We start from the raw sequence: 17,727 nt of genomic DNA, 5'->3' as shown, positions 1-17,727 counted from the left end.
TAATTTTCACCTCATTATCATGCGCACCTGCAGTTTTTGTATTTCTGTCACTTCCCCATGTTCGTTTTCACCTGTAAAGAGTGTGAAATTGCAGAAATATCCTACAGTATAACAACAGCTTTCACTCAGCAGGAGAGGGTCAAAATTGATCAATCTGCCCTCCACCATGCAGAATTATTATACTACAAGATATAGGCACACAGCAAGGGGCAGTCTATCTAGGCAATTGAGGAAAAGGTTGACAGCTCTGAAGACACTAAAGCTAATTCACCAAAAGCCCTCTGCAAACACAGGTGGTTAGCTGACCCTATGGCTCAACCGTCAGAGCTGGTACTCACATGATATTTCAGTTCAACAACTGATGTTTCCAAATTTAGCCGCTCGTCACATTTCATTCACTTCATGATTGTTGACAACCTGTACCTGATAGGGGTGTTATTTTATGAGGGGTGGACCAGGATGACATGTATTCTATATGTGTCCATGGCAATTACTAAACCCAGAAGCCTTGCCAACGCCTGACAAATTACACTCAGACAGCTCATGTACTTTATTGCCAGTTGCATTGCCACTTTCTTTTCAGCATTGATTTCAGCCAAATGGTGGCCAATATCCTTGCACTGCACGCCGACTTGCAGGAAATTTGGCATAGTACTTCTTTAATATAATAACTGATACTGTTGCTGTGCTGATTGTTGATTTTCTCTTAAATGTACGTTGATGTTGATCTTCTGGTGGCAGCCCATCAAATAGAAGGGGATGGGCAACACAGAAATGGCAAGCGCAGATCCGAAAGCAAACATGGAGGAGCTGATAATGTTGGTGTCTTGAACACAAAAATTGCGGAACCAATGTTTGAAGCCTATTTTCTAGGGGGAATCATTTTCATGACAGAACCATACTTTGACCAGTTTTATTGCCCATAAATAGTACATGTTTAATTCACAGATGTTATAAGCAGGATAGTATAATACATGTGGATAAAAACAGTTTGGTGGAGTTTTGGGTGGGCTGTTCCGATGCACTTATTCTACCTGATAATAAAATCGCAGAACCAATTAATGAAGCCTATTTTCTAGGGGATTTTTTCCCATGAAACCATTTTTTTTCTCCAATTTTATTGCACATATACAGTACATGGTTAATATACGAAGATGATACGACAGGTAGTATACATGTTGTGAAAAAAAAATAGTTTGGTGGACTTTTGGGTGGGCTGTCCCAAAGCTATATGACGTTCACTGAAACACCTCCCTGTCATCACCGCCTCGCACCACAGCGGCAGCAGCTGCTTTCAAAAACACCTGGCTTTCCAGGGGAATCCCCCAAAAGTGAAGCCGTTTTCAGGGTAGTTGCTGCGTAGTGGTGTGAAAAGCTCTAATGAGTGAAACCATGAGAGTTATGGAGAGTTAGATCTTGGGATTGCACAAATACAAAATCTTGAACAAAGTCACTTATTTCATAACATTTTTACTGCAATAAATCACCTATTTGAAACAAAACAAAAAATAATGATTAAATAAATACTATGACTACACATATTGCCTGCTTCAGTATGTTGTAGTAGTTCAGAAAAATACAACATTAAATGATTATTTGTAGAGCCAGAATACATGAGTTACTGTACTTATAGAATTTGAAATATTCAAGTCAAGTTGCCCAGTTGCAGAATAAATTGACATAATGTCTTTGATTGCCATGAGATACTAAGAATTAATTTTTGATTAATTTTATTTTCAATTATTAAACCACTTCAGCTGTTGCAGTTTAAGACCCAACAATGAAATGCTAATTTAGGATAAGAGTGAGTAGTCATCTGCAATTTTTTTGACATATTCATGTATTAATTTTAAAGCATGCAGCAGTATGGTTTTGTTCTCTGTGCTCAGACAGTTCTTGTTGTAACAGAAAGATTCTGCTTTTTGTAAGAGAGACAGAGAGAGGCAAGTTAAAAAGACATATTTCCAGTCTGATATTTTCCCGCTGCAGTTCTTCTGGAATGGGTGTCAGTGCTAATGGACTGGCATGTCTGTTTGTGAATATGTGTGTGACCAATCCTTTGATCATGATGTTTACATTTTAGTTCTGCCCTGTGCAATGATTTTTATGCGATCTCACTGGTGTTTTCATGCAGAATCAGGAACACTAGTAACAGTACCACAAAGTAATTATCAACATTTTGGGAGTGTGTGCTTATTTACTCACCCAAACTCACCCTAACCCTTTTTGCAGAGAGTAACGGTAGATGTGAAGATTGATGCGACTTTAATGTCTGGCCAGGCGCAGTGACTTCTTGGAGTCTCTGCTGGTTGCTAGTTAGCCAGGCTAAACTAAGCTAATAGCCTGCTGATTGTATCTTCATATTCCACGGACTGTACAAAAATAATGGCCATTAGTCGACTCCTGCTTTTAAGCTTTAAGTTTAGGATTTTGGACATCACCATATTGTTTTGTTTTGGGGGATTTTGGAGGCAAAAGTGATCATGTTTGGACGAGAGGGTGGAGTTGTGGACACTATTCACAGACAGCCTGTCACTCAAAGTGGCCACGCCCTTAATTACGCATAATTTTAGGTCTAAAATTTTAATCTAAAAATGTACCCCTCTTACAATTGTCATGAATAGGTTGGGTTTTTTTCCGGCTGAAAACCTCTTTATTTCAGTTGTGAGGTTGAGAATTTTATGAGTTAACATGAATGATCAACTTGCTTTTAAAGCCAGCCTCAAGTGGCCATTCAAGGAACTGCAGTTTTTGCACTTCCGACGCGGATTGGCTTCTTTTTCAGCCCCTTTATCTTAGCAGGAGTGAGAATTACAATACTTATTTCACATATTTAAGCTGAAACAAGTTGGAAATGCAACATTCTTATTACTCATTAAAGGCCTGGTGTGTAGGATTCAGTGGCATCTAGCAGTGACATTGCAGAACTGAAACTTTTCCTATTATCCAAGTGTGTAAGAGAGCTACAATGGATGAAAAAAAAACGCAAATGGCCCTATCTAGCCAGTGTTTTGTTTGTCTGTTCTGGGCTACTGTAGAAACAACGTGTCAGGTTCCATGGTGTAGGACCCCCTCCGTATGTAAATATAAACCGTTAATTTTAAGCTAACAAAAACACAGAAATTATTATGTTTACTAGGTGATTATAAACTAATACAGATTTAAGGTATGAATATGAAATTCAATTTCTGGCAATAAATTCCACTAAATTGTATATAGTGGACCTTTAACATAATATAGTGACATACACCATATTATATATACATCCAGCAAATTATATTCATTTAAAGTCATAGTTTCTGACTTTTTGCATATTCACTCTCCTTCTCTCTCTGTTTTGTGCTCTACCAACTCCTGAATAAAATGCATGGCTCTTTAACTGCTAAATGCTCCACTGTGTTCACCAAATTCTCTCTGTCTGCTTTTTGTTTGCATACAGTAAGTTATGGAGCTTTTTTGCTGAAAACAGCTGCCTGTATATTTGAGTCATGGGGGCAGCAAGAAGGAATCAAAACAGTAAAGCTGGGGGATGCAAAACCAAAACAATCAGTCACTGTTGATAGCTCTGCTCTGTAGAGCTGAGGGGAAGTTAAGTGATAATTATCTGTGGGTTTGTCTCTACGCACAACCTCTTTTAATCAGTTTGACTCATTGTTAATGCAAAAATCTAAAGTATTGCAGCCTAAAAGTATTCATATTTGTTACTTAGAGGTACAAAGTGCAAAAATCACACAGTTATTTCTTTATAACTACAATACACTCTTAGCAAATAAATGGTTGTTGTTATGAACAGTTTGTGCGGGATGTTCCTGTAATACCACACTGTACATTCATGCTGGAGGTTACAGCCTCAGGGTCTGTGTCATGATGTGTTGTACCTCAGTCGTCTTAGAAACTGAGAGACTATCCGTCACCGATGTCCAGGATTAACAGTGTGTGTGGTACGTCTCTGAGATGTGTTAATTGAAACACAGGGGGCTGCTACTGGCCATGGCAAAGCCATAATACAGCATGTGTCAAAATAAACTGGTCCTGTGCTGAACCATACTTCTCGTCTCTTATGTCTCTTCCTCTTTCATGTATCCTTCTTACACCTCTGATATTTCCCTTCGGGAGCTGGTGGAGTATGTAGGTTACAGTAACCTATATGGGTAGCGCCATCCATTGGCACCGCAGTCAGTAGCTGTCAGGAGGCATGTTTCATCGCCTACATATTCTCATGTCATATCTGTGTTGTTCACTCATCACGTAACCTTGCTTTCAGAGATCCCCAGCAGTATGTGAGACAACAGTGTCACCTACGGGTGGAGGAGAGATCCACATGCTACCTCGTGAAGTGCAGTGAAGCTCCTGGACACTGTACGGGTGAAAAGTTCTTTTTTACATCATTCATGCTCTGAGACTCATGCACCTGAACATGTCGCTTGCTAGACATGCACAACCTGCGTTTCTCCTTCCTAAATTGATTAAAACAGCCAGGCAGATGACAAGCAAATAGACACGGCGGAGTTCAAAAGAACAAGAAAGGAAAAGGATTTTGAATGATTAATTTTTTTCCTGTTGCACTTCTCATTACATTAATTACACAGCCATTGTTCTTTGACAGGGAGGAAATGTGAAATTGCAATTTAGGCAGTGAAATTGTCATTTGTAGCAGTAATTGACACTAATAAAATGATTTTTCCAACTTTCCCCTTGGATCATGTGCTAATCAAAATGTGAAGTATTAAAGAAGACACTAACGGGCGTGATAAGCAGCTAATGAAAGAGGGGAGGCAAGTGGGACAGTAATAGACATACTCCTGCTAATAAGTTCCTGTTCATTAGAGCATGCAAACTGTACCCTCCTCCTGTCTTGTCTGTTTCTTCTGACTGACAGCTTTGACAGCCTTTCCTGTCAAAGGGAAACTTTTGACCGCATCCTCAAATAAAGCATTAATATTTCACAGTACCACTAAGCAAGTTATAAGCCTCTTTATAAATGGATCAGTAGTGTACTATTATTGGAGGGTGACATAAGCCTCTACTTGACTCTCTATTTAAAAATAGATGACACTGTCTATAATGCCAACATTTTGATGACATTTTCAGTGTCTGGGAGGATGTCTTCACTGCCTCTCACGATGTTGGTAGGCTGACTCACACAGTTGATATGACAGACTTTGATCTCTCCCACTCCCTCTCTCTCCCTCTCTCTCTTTTGCTATTCCCCCAGTGGACTTCTGCATATGTCGACCCACATCCACCCTGAAAAAGCAGAACGAAGATCCATGAAATGAGATGCCAAATACTCGGCTCTCCTTGTGACATAGCAAAAAAAAAAAGAAAAAGAAAGTGTGATAGAGAAAGAACAAAAAAAAAAAAAAGTTGAGAAGCACCATTGGCCGTAATGAGAAGTGTGTGACTTGAGTTCACTGCTGATGGGCGTATTAATCTCACTGCAATAAAATCTGGTCAGGCATTCACAGTGGGACGGCACACCAAACGCAGCTAAGGTTCCCAAATTACACCCTGGAGGCACTTTACCCTTTAAGAAGAGGATGGGAAACTGCTGCAAAATAATCCAGAAAATAGCACCTGTGTTACAAATAGGCAGCAGAGGGGCTGCAGGGAGGGCTTGAGGCGACTTATCCGTAACCCGCGTGAGGAAGGCCGGTGTCAGAGAGTCGCAGGGAGATCAGGAGTGTTGGGTTTTTACCATTAGCGATCTGGCGTGTGTGGGGAGATGAGGGGAACTCTCAGAGATAATCATGCTAACACTGAGTTCCCTCATTACCTCTGAGGCTGAGCTGTGGGCAAGAGTCCAAGTCTCACACACACACACACACACACACACACACACACACACACACACGGTCAGAGAGAGAGTGAGAGCTTCCAAAGTGAGCTCAGTGTGAACTGTGGAGAGCACAGAACTAAGCCAGAATGTTGATCACAGGGATTTGTGGAATGAGGAAAGGCCATTAATGTCAGCCTCTTGAGGTGATTAAATATTAAGGCTTGGAGATGATGTTATATGATTTTGCCTGATAGATCCATATTGTATAAGAGCAAATTAATTGAGTTTATTTGCTCAGCATCACCTCTTGTTTCCCTCCACACGACTCGAAGCTCTGAGAGAAACCTGACATACTTTCTCAGAGACTTCTCCCTTCTTCAGCCTATTATACAGTTCAACGCGGCTCAAAGTCACATCAATTATCAACATGATACTGTTAGTGCCTCTGGTCCCAAGAGGTATTGTAGTGGTACAAGGCTACAGATCACATTTAGATCTCAGATCAAAGATGTTACAATTTGCCCAAACCCTAATTGGCGTCAAGCAAAAATAGAATGTTTGAACTCCCTCTGATCGCTGTCAGTATAGGGCAACAGCAAATATGAAGGGTGACAAAGTTCAGTAAAAATGCTTTTTTGACACATTTTCATGGATACTGTTTATTTAATCTATCCGGTTTTGATTTGTAAAGATGTGCTCTGCATTTGCATACTGGGAGAAAAAAAATGTAACAGGACAAACAAGTTTTGAGGAATTTGAATGAAAAAAGTAATCACTTTCATATTCTTTCTTTATTAGTACAGCCTTGCAGTGTGCATTGGCTGATTTGAATATAAACACAATTTTATCTTTTATTGGCATTGACTTAGCTCTATGTCCGCTACAGTATTTGACGTCCTCCTCAAAGACAGCACATCTTGTGAATGTCACAGAGTGGGAATTGACTATATCTGACAGGAAAAGATTTTGGCATATATGAACACTGGCAAAGAATTCACAAATGGTAAAGCTGCTTGTGAATTTTCACTCCTGTCATCATTTTGTGATGCTCACTGGGATTCGTGGGACGCCTACCAAAGCTAATTGTCATCTGTCAGTCTCCACTCAGACACCTGCAGATCACCGTGTGTCGGTAGAAGCTATTTTAAGAGCTGATCAAAGCCTGACGTGATTGTGATGAGGCGAGGTCATCCATAGCTCTAAGTAAAACTAAAATAAGCTTGTCGTAAACAGTGATCATCTTTCAAACAGACACAAAGCATGCATTTAATTTGCAAATTCGAAACTGAAAGAGGCCACTGTGTTAGAAGACAAATTAAAGGTATTTTGTAAATGTGTAACCCAGGTGTCACATTTCTCTTACAGTCTTTTCAGGCACACTAATGTTTGTCTAGCATGCAGTTCCAGTGACTTTCAGAAAGGGAAAAGGAGCAAACTCTCGCAGGGCCTCTTACCTAAACTGTCAGCACCTCGTTCATCATAATGAAATAAGGAAAACAAATGTTGTGCAACATAACACAGGGGAAAATTTCTCTGAAGGTTAAACACTATTTTAAGAAACTATGACTGAACAATGACTTTAAGCAATTTAACGTTCCCTCCGTGCTCTTTTCAGTGTGTTTGGATCCATGCCTGTGTATATGTCCTTTCATGAGTGTGTGTTTTTCAGCTTGAGCGAGCGTGTGTTTGAGTAAGCAACTAAGAGTGCTTTGCAGTGCCAATAGGAAATATAAAAGTTATTCGAGGAGTGTGTGTGGGTGTGCATTATGCAAATACTTGCCTGGTATGAGCATGGACAGGTAGCCAATTGGTGTGGGATAAGGAAGTTAGGAGCATAAAAAAGCCATTGTGGTAGGGCAGCACCTTGTGTGGCTGCATGCTTCATCTGTTAATTAAAAGGTTTGGGAAGCAAAAGGACTCACATTGTCCCACTGTAAACACTAGTACTCTAGAGTATTGGAATCTCCTGGAATTAGTATTGATCTGTGTCCAGAGTGTTGAGAGTGGATCTACGTGAGACGTCTATCAGGCCTGGGCCGACCCCATTCTACTGCTCTGGTAAGCTGTCACACTGGTGCTGGGCAGCCAGCAGGGTTTTTTAAAATGACTAAACACAGTATGATCAAACTGAAGGCTGGTTGAATAGGCTTAGTGTGTTTTGAAGCCATTTGATCCTAAAAGTATTGTGATTTTTTTTTACACGTATTCATTAGAAGCCTTTCTATTTGGTGTATCTTGAAATTCGGGAAACATAGGAAAAAATGGCATTTTTTTATGTCAAACAACTTTTGCACAGTTTTCTCCAGTGGGTTTAAATGTCCAGCCGTCTCACGTGTATGTTGTGTATGTCTCATCTTGACATTTCCATGAGAGTTAGATAAAGTGGAACCTTGAATAGTGCACACAAACTGACCCATTTATCCTCATGTGTTCCTTTGCTCACATTTGCTGAGAGAATTTTAAACCCCCCCACCCCAAAAAAAGTTTTGTGTAATGTTATGCAAAGTAATGCATTAACTTTAATATATTCCCCTGTACTTGCACTATTTCAGCACACTTTCACACAGTCAACACTGCATCTCCTCACTGTGTTTCAGCTGCTGGTGTCACAGAAAGGTTGCATATTTAATACCATGGCATCAACCTCAGTTTTAATTATAGGTTAGTTTCAAAAGTCCTCTTGACAGTAGATAGGTAAAAAAATAAAGTAAAAAATAGAGAGAGCTAAAACAAAAGTTGACCTTCGTGAAGCTGCAGTGGCTGAAATTAAACAAAACAGTCTTCTGACTGAAATTGTGATTGTGTGAACTTCTTCAGATAAGCTTATCTCCTAACAACGTCACCATGTCATATGCAGTGGTGTGTTTTTTTTTTTTTACCATGGCTCAGCTAACGGGATAATGATCCATAACTTTGTCTTTGTCTCTTTTCCTAAGTGCTGCTACATGATTGTTGTATTGACAGAAAGTACTCGCTGCCTCGTTGACACGATAGCTGCTCGGCAGTCGCAGACAGCAGTGAGGGTTAACACACAGCATAAGGTGTTTGAGCACACTTGTCAGATTGTCAGCTGAGGAGCTGATCTACCTTGGCATGACGGCGCGTGTCACCTGTCTCCTGGGGAAATCTCATTCAGGGGGATCTTGACTTTGGGGTTGTTATAAAACTGATTTGCCAGATCTTTAAGGAGCTTGGTTGCCTGTCTGTATATATATCACATTTGTGTTAGGATGACAGCACAGTATCTGCTGTTGAAATGTGTGACAGGGCTTGGCATATTTTTTTTATAACCTGCCATAAAGGTGTGACCAAGATCTCCCAGGGAACAGGTGTAATGTGGGTCATTGTGTAAAGAATTAGATTCATTGTGTAGCCATCTGAGACGGGTATTACCAACCTTAACCAAAGCTGACCTTTGATATGTATCAAGTCAATAGCATTTGCAGCATTTTATTTTCATGTTTCTCATCTTAGGCAGTGAATTAATGTCCAGTTTAAAGCACGTGTTAAGACAAATAAAGTTCAGTTCCCAAAGCTGTGAAGAATTATTACACAAACCAATAGAAATACATCAACAAAAGAAAACAATGTTATTCAGGTGAGATTAAGAAACCCATGGGGGTTTATAAGGAATCCCACCTCAATAAGCATAATAAATACAAATACCATGCAATGAAGAAAAGTAAACAAACAAATTCAGTCAATAAGCAAAATTCAAACAACCAAAAACTATTTTTAAAAAAATAATAAATTGGGAGCGTGAAGATTTGTTTAATTTTTGGAAAATGTTTCTAGTTGAAAGGCTTTTTAGAACATATGGAAACAAAACCCCTAGTGTCGACCAGATCAAAGAATGTGCATAGTCATCTGTTTTGGCAGCGCTGCTTGTAACTAAACTACGGTAAGTAATAGTCTGGCATTTCATGTCTCATGTTGCAAACATGTAGAATTCATCACCGTGTAACACAGTAACATAAAACTGTATATTAGTGCCAGTCATGACTTGGCTATTGTGCATGTGCAATGCGGCTGAAATTCTGACAAGCTTTATTTACATGGGATGCAAATATACTTATGGTTAAGTTTGACACATGCTTTTATTTACCTCTATGCAATTGCAAAGTGTAAGCCGTGAGAGGGAGTGCAGCCCATACTAACTGCTAAATCAACTCTCAATGAAGTAATCAGCTTTAATTATGTAAAATCAGTGTGGAAAATATAATAACATCAGTAGCTCAAACAGCAGCAGCATGTGCGTTTATGTTACTTAAGGCATTTTGAGCCTTTTCTGAAGTAAAGACAGTACAAGCAGTCCAAAACAAATATGATTACGGAACTGACAAACAGATTAACTGGTTTTACACCATGTAACCAGCAAACAGGCCCCCATTAAAACATAAAACCCAACTGACCGATTCGTCTGTTATTTTTGAATGTCCACTGCACAGCTTACACAACTCATAAACAGTGCTGACTACTTTTTAGTGACCTTAAATGGTACAATTAATACATCTAATTTAATAAATTAACTTATTCACACAGTTTAAATGTTGTAATCCTTAAGATTTCAGGCCTGGTTGAGTTGTTCATGTGTAGTGCGTACTGTGGGGAGAAAAAAAACAAAAACATTGCTTCTTAACAGAGCCACCTTTGTTTCGTCTTTTGACAGGGATGTAGAATTGTTTTGTTCATACTAGCAGAACTGTAATGAAGCTCTGATGGTGTAAAGAGAGCGAAAAGTAAACAATGACGCAGATATCAATGAGATAAGACTGAGTTACATGCATGTGTTCTCATGTAATTCCCTCCTGTTTAGGTAGGGGATCTGAATCTAGCACTTGAATGGTGGACTCTGCCACTAATCATCAAAATTGTTTTATCAAGAGATAATCACTGAATTTAAAAACATTAATAATATCAAATGTAGTGTTTGTTCTCATGTAAATCTTATATTTTTATGTATTTTGTTTATAATTTCATTTATTATAATCTTGGATCATCCTTTTGATAAACATGAGAGACCTTCGGTTGAATTAAACAAACTATATTTTATATATTACCAGAATATTTTGTTAATTTTTTAATTGAAATCACCTTACTCATAGAATATTTCAAGCATAGTTGTTTTGTGTGTTGTTTGGATGGCCTAAAGCAGAAGAGATCATTATTTCATTTTCAGTTGATCCATAAATTAAATTACTTCTCTCCTGCCTCAGCCCCTGGGCCATGGTACATCAGAGTGTAGCAGCTACAATATGAGTGTAACTTCATCCACCACCCTGGACAGCCAACTGGCCGCTACCTGGGGCCCTACAGACCCCTACCCTGATGGTGAGGCCTCTGACTCATACTAATAAGCTCTTAATGAAGCCTACTGTATGCCTTACTAACATGATGTATGCACTCCTCACTGACGTAAATCACCTAATTAAATTGTCTGAATTAAATTCTAAAATGCCTCAAGAAATTATGCTAATTTGTTCTGCTGCAGGATTCTGATTGCTGTCTGTTCAACAATCCAGTTTGCTCTCTGGTTATGAAGTTGCAATGCAAAATGAAAATCATTCAACAATTAGCAACTGATGTATTGCTCACCTAATGAGCCCAGAGCTCTGAGACACAAGGCATGAATTCGAGATCCCCGACTGAGTAGTAGCACAACAGCTCTTTCAGATTAATTATTGAACAATACCTTGTGTAGAGGAATTTATGTTTCCCTCATCAAATGCATATTTACATCAAAACAAAATAAATTCACTGATGTTTTCATGCACAACCATTGATGTCTGTCTCCAGTGCCGATGGTGATGTCTGGTTATACAAGTCGCCTGTGGCCTCGTGACTCCCAGCCACAGTTCTGGAGTAAGTACCAGGTGTGGGAGTGGCTGCAGCAGGTCATGGACATGCACCAGATGGATGCCTCCAGCATTCCCTTCCAAAACTTTGATATGGACGGCCAACAGCTCTGCAGCCTGAGCTACCAGGACTTCATCCGTGCTGCTGGCAGCGTGGGACCCATTCTTTTCCACAGCATCACAGAGCTCAAGTGGAGCGGTGCGTCTGAGAGGGGGGCTGAGGGGGAAAAAAGGAAGATGATTAGTCCCAATAAAAGCGAAGCAGAGTGATTCAAGTTGGGTCTTGCTGAAGTGTTGCTGAGGAGAGATCACAGAGCTGGTCAGGGGTCGCACAGCGTGGTGCTGTAGAGGGGGCGAGAGACTGCTTAAAGTGAGGGAGATGATGGATTTGTTGTTTGCGCTTGCTAGAGTGGGTCTCCTAACAAAGCACAAAGGGGATGTGAAGCTAAGAAACAAGCTTGCTCATCCACTGTTTTTTAATTAGAGTTTGAGGGTTATTGTAAAGAAAGAAGAAGTTCATAGGCCTTAGGCTTCACCATTGGGCTTTTAACTATTATGTGTGCCTTAAAGGAAAAAGAAATAAACGTTCTTGTGCAACAATATGTGGTGAAAGACATCTGTTTAACATCTAAAGTTAATGGCATTCCAAAACAACAGTAATGGCAAGGGACCAGGCACAACAGGTTTAACCTCCAGGTGACAGGGACATTCAAGGTGAACCGAACTAGAGCACAATGCTGCTATTGTTGCTGCAAGCTGTAAGAGAAAAAAACAGCTCAGTTTCTTGGTAAAAGAGGTTACATTTTTATACATCAAAATCATTGTCAAACTGTTTGTGTTACCTGGGATAACAAGCACCCAAAAAGTTGAGGCCTTGGGTAGTAATGGGTAACACTCTGGGAATGTCAGATTTCCCATTTTCCTTCTTGTTAAAGAATGTTTGTTGCTACTTCCCTGCTTTCTACTGTTTTTATGCTGAGAAACAGGTAATTTTGCAACCAATCTTTCACTTGCTTTATCCTCTGCTATTAAGAAACTAGTGCATGATTTGGCTCTATTTGTGCTGACAATAGTTAACCATCCTGTTTTGGGCTTTGAAATTAATATGCATATGGCTCAAAGGAATACAATACATACTAAAGAGGATTTCAAGGTTTTCAGCAAGGATTTGGTTCACAACTCACAATAAATGTGCAAGTAAATAATCAATCTGCACGTACTGCACAACACTGAAAAATTGAATTTCCTGATTTGATGCTGATAATTCACTTCCTTGTTCCTTCTCATGTCTGCACAGGGCAGTACCATGTGGAAATAGGACAACTGGAACTCAAACCAGAATGTAAGTCTGTCAAACAAGTTTTTAGTCTTGAAAAAAAATCAGCAGATATATGTTTGTTGTTCTGATAAATCTAATGAATCATTATTTCCTTCCACTTACCTTTTTCCCCCTTGATAGTTGACTTCTCCTGTCCATTTCCAGATGTCAGCTATCCAGCTGGAGGTACTGTAAATATATCTGTCTGCTGCAATGTTTTATCTCAAGCTTTAACAGAAATAGATCAAAACAAATAAATGAAATGTTGTTCTTGACTCTTTTTTTTCTCTGTTTCGTTAGAAATCTATGATCCCTCAATTCATCCCCTTGCTCCTGTTGCCTCCCCCACCCCCTCTAGCCCTGGTGAGGAATTCACATACAATAAACACAAGTATTACAAATCAAAATAAATGAATAAATTCAATAACTTTATTTCCATCTCTCAGATATCAAAAGGTCTTTCAGTCGTCAGGTCAAAAAACACAGTAAGTAATAACAGTACATCTTTACATATCCTTTTTCTTCTTCTGCATATGATATGTTTTTTCCTAATTCAACCCATTTTATTTCCTTACAGACCCGAGGGGGACCCATTTGTGGGAGTTCATCAGAGACATTTTGCTGAACCCAGAGCGAAACCCAGGGCTAATCAAGTGGGAGGATCGGACGGAGGGGGTTTTCCGCTTCCTTAAGTCAGAGGCAGTGGCACAGTTATGGGGCAAGAAGAAGAATAACAGCAGCATGACCTACGAGAAACTAAGCCGTGCAATGAGGTACACCTACAGCTATTATCCACTACATTTAGAAACACAAATATAAATTCAGACAGTAAGTAATCAATCACTGACGGTGCACATAACAATTCTGAATCGGCTAAAAGACTTAATTTAGTGCTCATTGATTTTAAAGGTCCAGTGTGTGGGATTTAGGGGCATCTATTGGCCCAAACAGTATGTAATATTCATATCTATGTTTTCATTTGTGTATAATTACCTGAAAAAAAGAACTGTTGTGTTTTTGGTTCCTTTGAATCAGCCATTTATACCTATATACAGAGTGGGTCCTCTGCCATGCAGTCCACCATGTTGTTTCTGCAGTAGCCCAGAACGGACAAACAAAAAACTGGCTAGATAGGGCCATTTGTGTTTTTGCATTGGCCTCCATGGTTCTCCTACATGCTTGTCCCACGGGAGAAATTTCAGTTCTGCAACCTCACGGTAGATGCTGCTAAATCCTACACAATGGATCTTTAATATGGAGCTGGGCTATCAGGTTTTCTGTTTGCATTTGCTGAAACTTAATTTGATGGTGTAAGAGCTAACAGTAAGCAGTGAGGCAGATATCAAGGAGATAAGATTGGATTACATGCATGTATTGTATTCATGTGAATCCCTCCTATATAGCTCAGCAATTTGAATTCTGCACATGAATGATGGACTCCGTCACTAGTCATAAAAACTGTTATATTGAGAGATAAATACTGAATGTTAATACATTAATAGTATCTGAAGTGGGGTTCAGTTTAGTGATAATCTTCTAAACGGTATATGATATTCATAACCATGCTTTCATTAGTTTATAATCACCTGAAAATGTTAATCGTTGTGTATTTTTTTCTTTAGAATGGGCTGTTTATATCTTCATACACTGTAGGTCCTCTTCCATGGAGTCTGTCATGTTGTTCTAATTCTGCAACCTCACTGTTAGATGTCACTAAATCCTTCACACTGGACCTTTAATGTGCCAAATTCATTAGTGACTGTGACTTCTAAATGCTACCATGTAGGTTGTTACTTTTTCGGCACTTTTCCCTTCATTAGAGTGAAACTTGTCTGCAAAATTAAGTTGCTGCACTTTTGATGCAATCAACACCTGCATACACACAATGTTTTTTTTATGTTGGCAACAGCTTGTAAAATCTGTGATGAGAAAAACTTTTCACACTGCATTGTTCCTAATCCAATTAACTTAAGCAGCTTATATTATGCACTTACCACTGAAACAGTAACAACTAGGAATTTTACTTTGAAATGCTCAAAGGTGACATCATTAAGCGTTACACATCTAAATACAATGAACTCAGCCCTTTCAAACACGTTTCCCATCGCTGATTACCTTCAGTAAAATGGACTCGTTTTTGAACTGCTGCATGTTTTCCACTCTTCCCCCAAATGAACTGAAATAGCCTTCTCCTCGGAAAATCTTTCTAGCTCCTACAATAGTCGCAGCTTTACATTCAAATGAGCTAATCTAATGAGCTTAATTTCATTGTGGTGCAAACCACTGGGAACTAAAATGTGCCCACAGGTATTGTCACTGTGACCACAAAGCTGATTTTCTATTTACTGTGGTGCAGCAGGAGGATTTACAGCTTGATGGCATCACCAAACAGATCGGTACTCTCTGTTATGAATAACAAAAGAAAAAGGAATAAAAAAAAATAAACTAACTTAGTTTCTTTTCATTTGAATCTGTATGACTGAATTTCATGGAAATATAAAATATATTGTGAAAGAAAATTATATTTGCCAAACAACGCAGACACTGAGGTTACTTGTAACTCTATTGACAAAGCTATCGTCTATTTCTTGATGACACTGAGTAAAAAAAAAAAAGCTCATCAAATTTAAATTTAGGCTGGTATTAACTGATGCTCTGTCTTCATACCTTCATTGCATATTGGATTTAGTACAGATAATGTGGTAAAAGTAATTTGATGACAGCAATAGCTTTAATCAAATTTGGTTGCTTCAAAAAACAAGCAAAAACTCATTCAGATAAAATACTGAATGTAAAACTTATACTGAGAGGAGGAAAACACAAATTATTGACATTGAAGACATACGTATTACATATTAAGATAAGTGTGAAAAGATAAGGATGGTAAATCTCTATATTTCTGTTACTGTCCACGAATCCCTTGAAAAATCCCAAACCAGGAATGTGTTTGTTATTCTCTTTACTTTATGATTTCAGCAGCCCATCTGTGGCTCCCACTGGATATTACTTATTGGACATACATCTTTAAAAATTGGTAGTGAGTAAATACTTAAATAAAAAAAATTAAATAGGAATTGATCTTAGATTGATCTAAACATCTGTGTAGTATAGAGACCAGTGGAAAATAGTGTATTTGTTGGGGACTATTTTTGGGGTGTGGATTTCTTATTGTTTCACCACCAGGACAATGTATATGGGATTGATTCAAAATTATATCTAAGTAAATTGTAATTAAGGAACATGTCACTGGGCAACTGTGTGGCTCATTGATGTGTTTTTATTTAACAACAGTGGAGATCTATGGCACAGGGGATCAGGCTTTAGATACACAGATAATACTTGTTAGCAATATATGTGGTTTTGGCTTTTATGAAACTAAGTTTGTGTCATATTTGCTGAAACTGCCACTATATTTTAAAGAAGTGCTTGGAACAGATAGTGTGTGAAAACAATCATGTCCCTCCTCGTCCCTTTGCTACTACTGGTGTAGCACAAACAACCAATCAGAGGAGGAGTCTCTAAAGCAGCTGCCAATCATGACAATCACTGCTCGTGAACTGCAGTCAAACTGTAAAAATAGGCAGCACTAATAAAATATGGAAAGATTCTGTTATTGCATTGCTTATCTTGTTTTCATAAACATATTTTAGTGTACTGTTTAGCTGTAAATTGAGAAAGGCTTTAATAGCTGGTGCATAGTATTTTTTACTCCCATCAGCTGATTTTACAACTAAACAGTACACCAAAATTTGTTTCTGGAAAAAATTTGAGGTGAGAAATAGGCAATGCAGTAACAGTATCTTGATGCATATTTGATCAGCGCTGCCTAGTGTGACATTTTGTCTGCAATTCTAATTCTAATTCTATAATCAGACTACAGTAGTTTTATGCTGAATATTTGTATAGCCTTTACAATTTCAAACACGATCTGTGAGTAATTAATTTTGAATCTGTCTAACAGTGTTCATCTGTCCCCTGTTACAGATATTACTACAAAAGAGAAATCCTAGAGCGAGTCGATGGGCGCAGACTGGTTTACAAGTTTGGAAGGAATGCAAGAGGCTGGAGGGAGTCAGACAAGTGACTATTTCATTAATTTATGTTTTCTTGGATGTTGAATGCAAATGTGATGTTTTATTGTTGTTTTCGTTCACCGTGTTTCAGAAAATATATGTTTGAACTGTTTACACATTGTTGGTTATAAATATGTTTGTATTGTTTTTTTTCTCTTTAAATCCATTCGTTTGTTGTGACACTGCACTGAGACGTTCTGTACTGTTCCTTAATAAAACTCTTGCTTACTGTGCGAGCATGACAGCAGTCAAACCTCAAACACAGCTGTTTATGTAAGATCTTACTGACAAAAAGGACATCAAAAACTGCCAAAAGATAATGTAAAACATTGTGAATCCTGTTTTTCTTGTTGTTTTTTTCCCAGATACTACAAGTCCCAAAGGAGCACATGTTGATAGAATTGAAAGCACATGTTGCAAATGCTGATGTATGTTTTGACACTGATACTGTGAAGTGTCCTTTGGTAGGGAAATCACTGCAGAAAAACATAACAACATTAGATAATATTTAAAAAACAAAAAAATCCATAAGCACAATGCAGCAATGAAGTAAAAGAATGCATAAACAAATGATAAATATTTAACATGAGATATATTTGTTTTATTTGGTTCATTTCATACTTTGCATTCATTGAGCTGTAAAAAAATGTAAATGTTTGTTGATGTTTGACACAAATAAAGCTTTTCATTGTTTTTATTTTA

General features: G+C 38.4%; 1 protein-coding gene across 1 annotated transcript; it reads left to right on the top strand.

Moving 5' to 3' along the window:
- Positions 1-7,625: 7,625 nt before the first annotated feature.
- On the top strand, positions 7,626-17,727 carry ehf (ets homologous factor). Its single transcript, XM_042496291.1, has 9 exons — positions 7,626-7,837; positions 10,996-11,110; positions 11,576-11,833; positions 12,932-12,976; positions 13,094-13,138; positions 13,253-13,315; positions 13,399-13,437; positions 13,530-13,725; positions 16,937-17,727. Exons 2-9 carry the CDS (start codon positions 11,035-11,037, stop codon positions 17,034-17,036), a joined length of 822 nt encoding a protein of 273 aa, XP_042352225.1. The 5' UTR covers positions 7,626-7,837; positions 10,996-11,034; the 3' UTR covers positions 17,037-17,727.

The sequence above is a fragment of the Plectropomus leopardus genome, chromosome 11 (assembly GCF_008729295.1).
Source record: "Plectropomus leopardus isolate mb chromosome 11, YSFRI_Pleo_2.0, whole genome shotgun sequence".
In the NCBI taxonomy this organism is placed as follows: domain Eukaryota; kingdom Metazoa; phylum Chordata; class Actinopteri; order Perciformes; family Serranidae; genus Plectropomus; species Plectropomus leopardus.
Note: the sequence above shows the minus strand (reverse complement) of the source record. Positions and strands in the feature narration are given on the sequence as shown.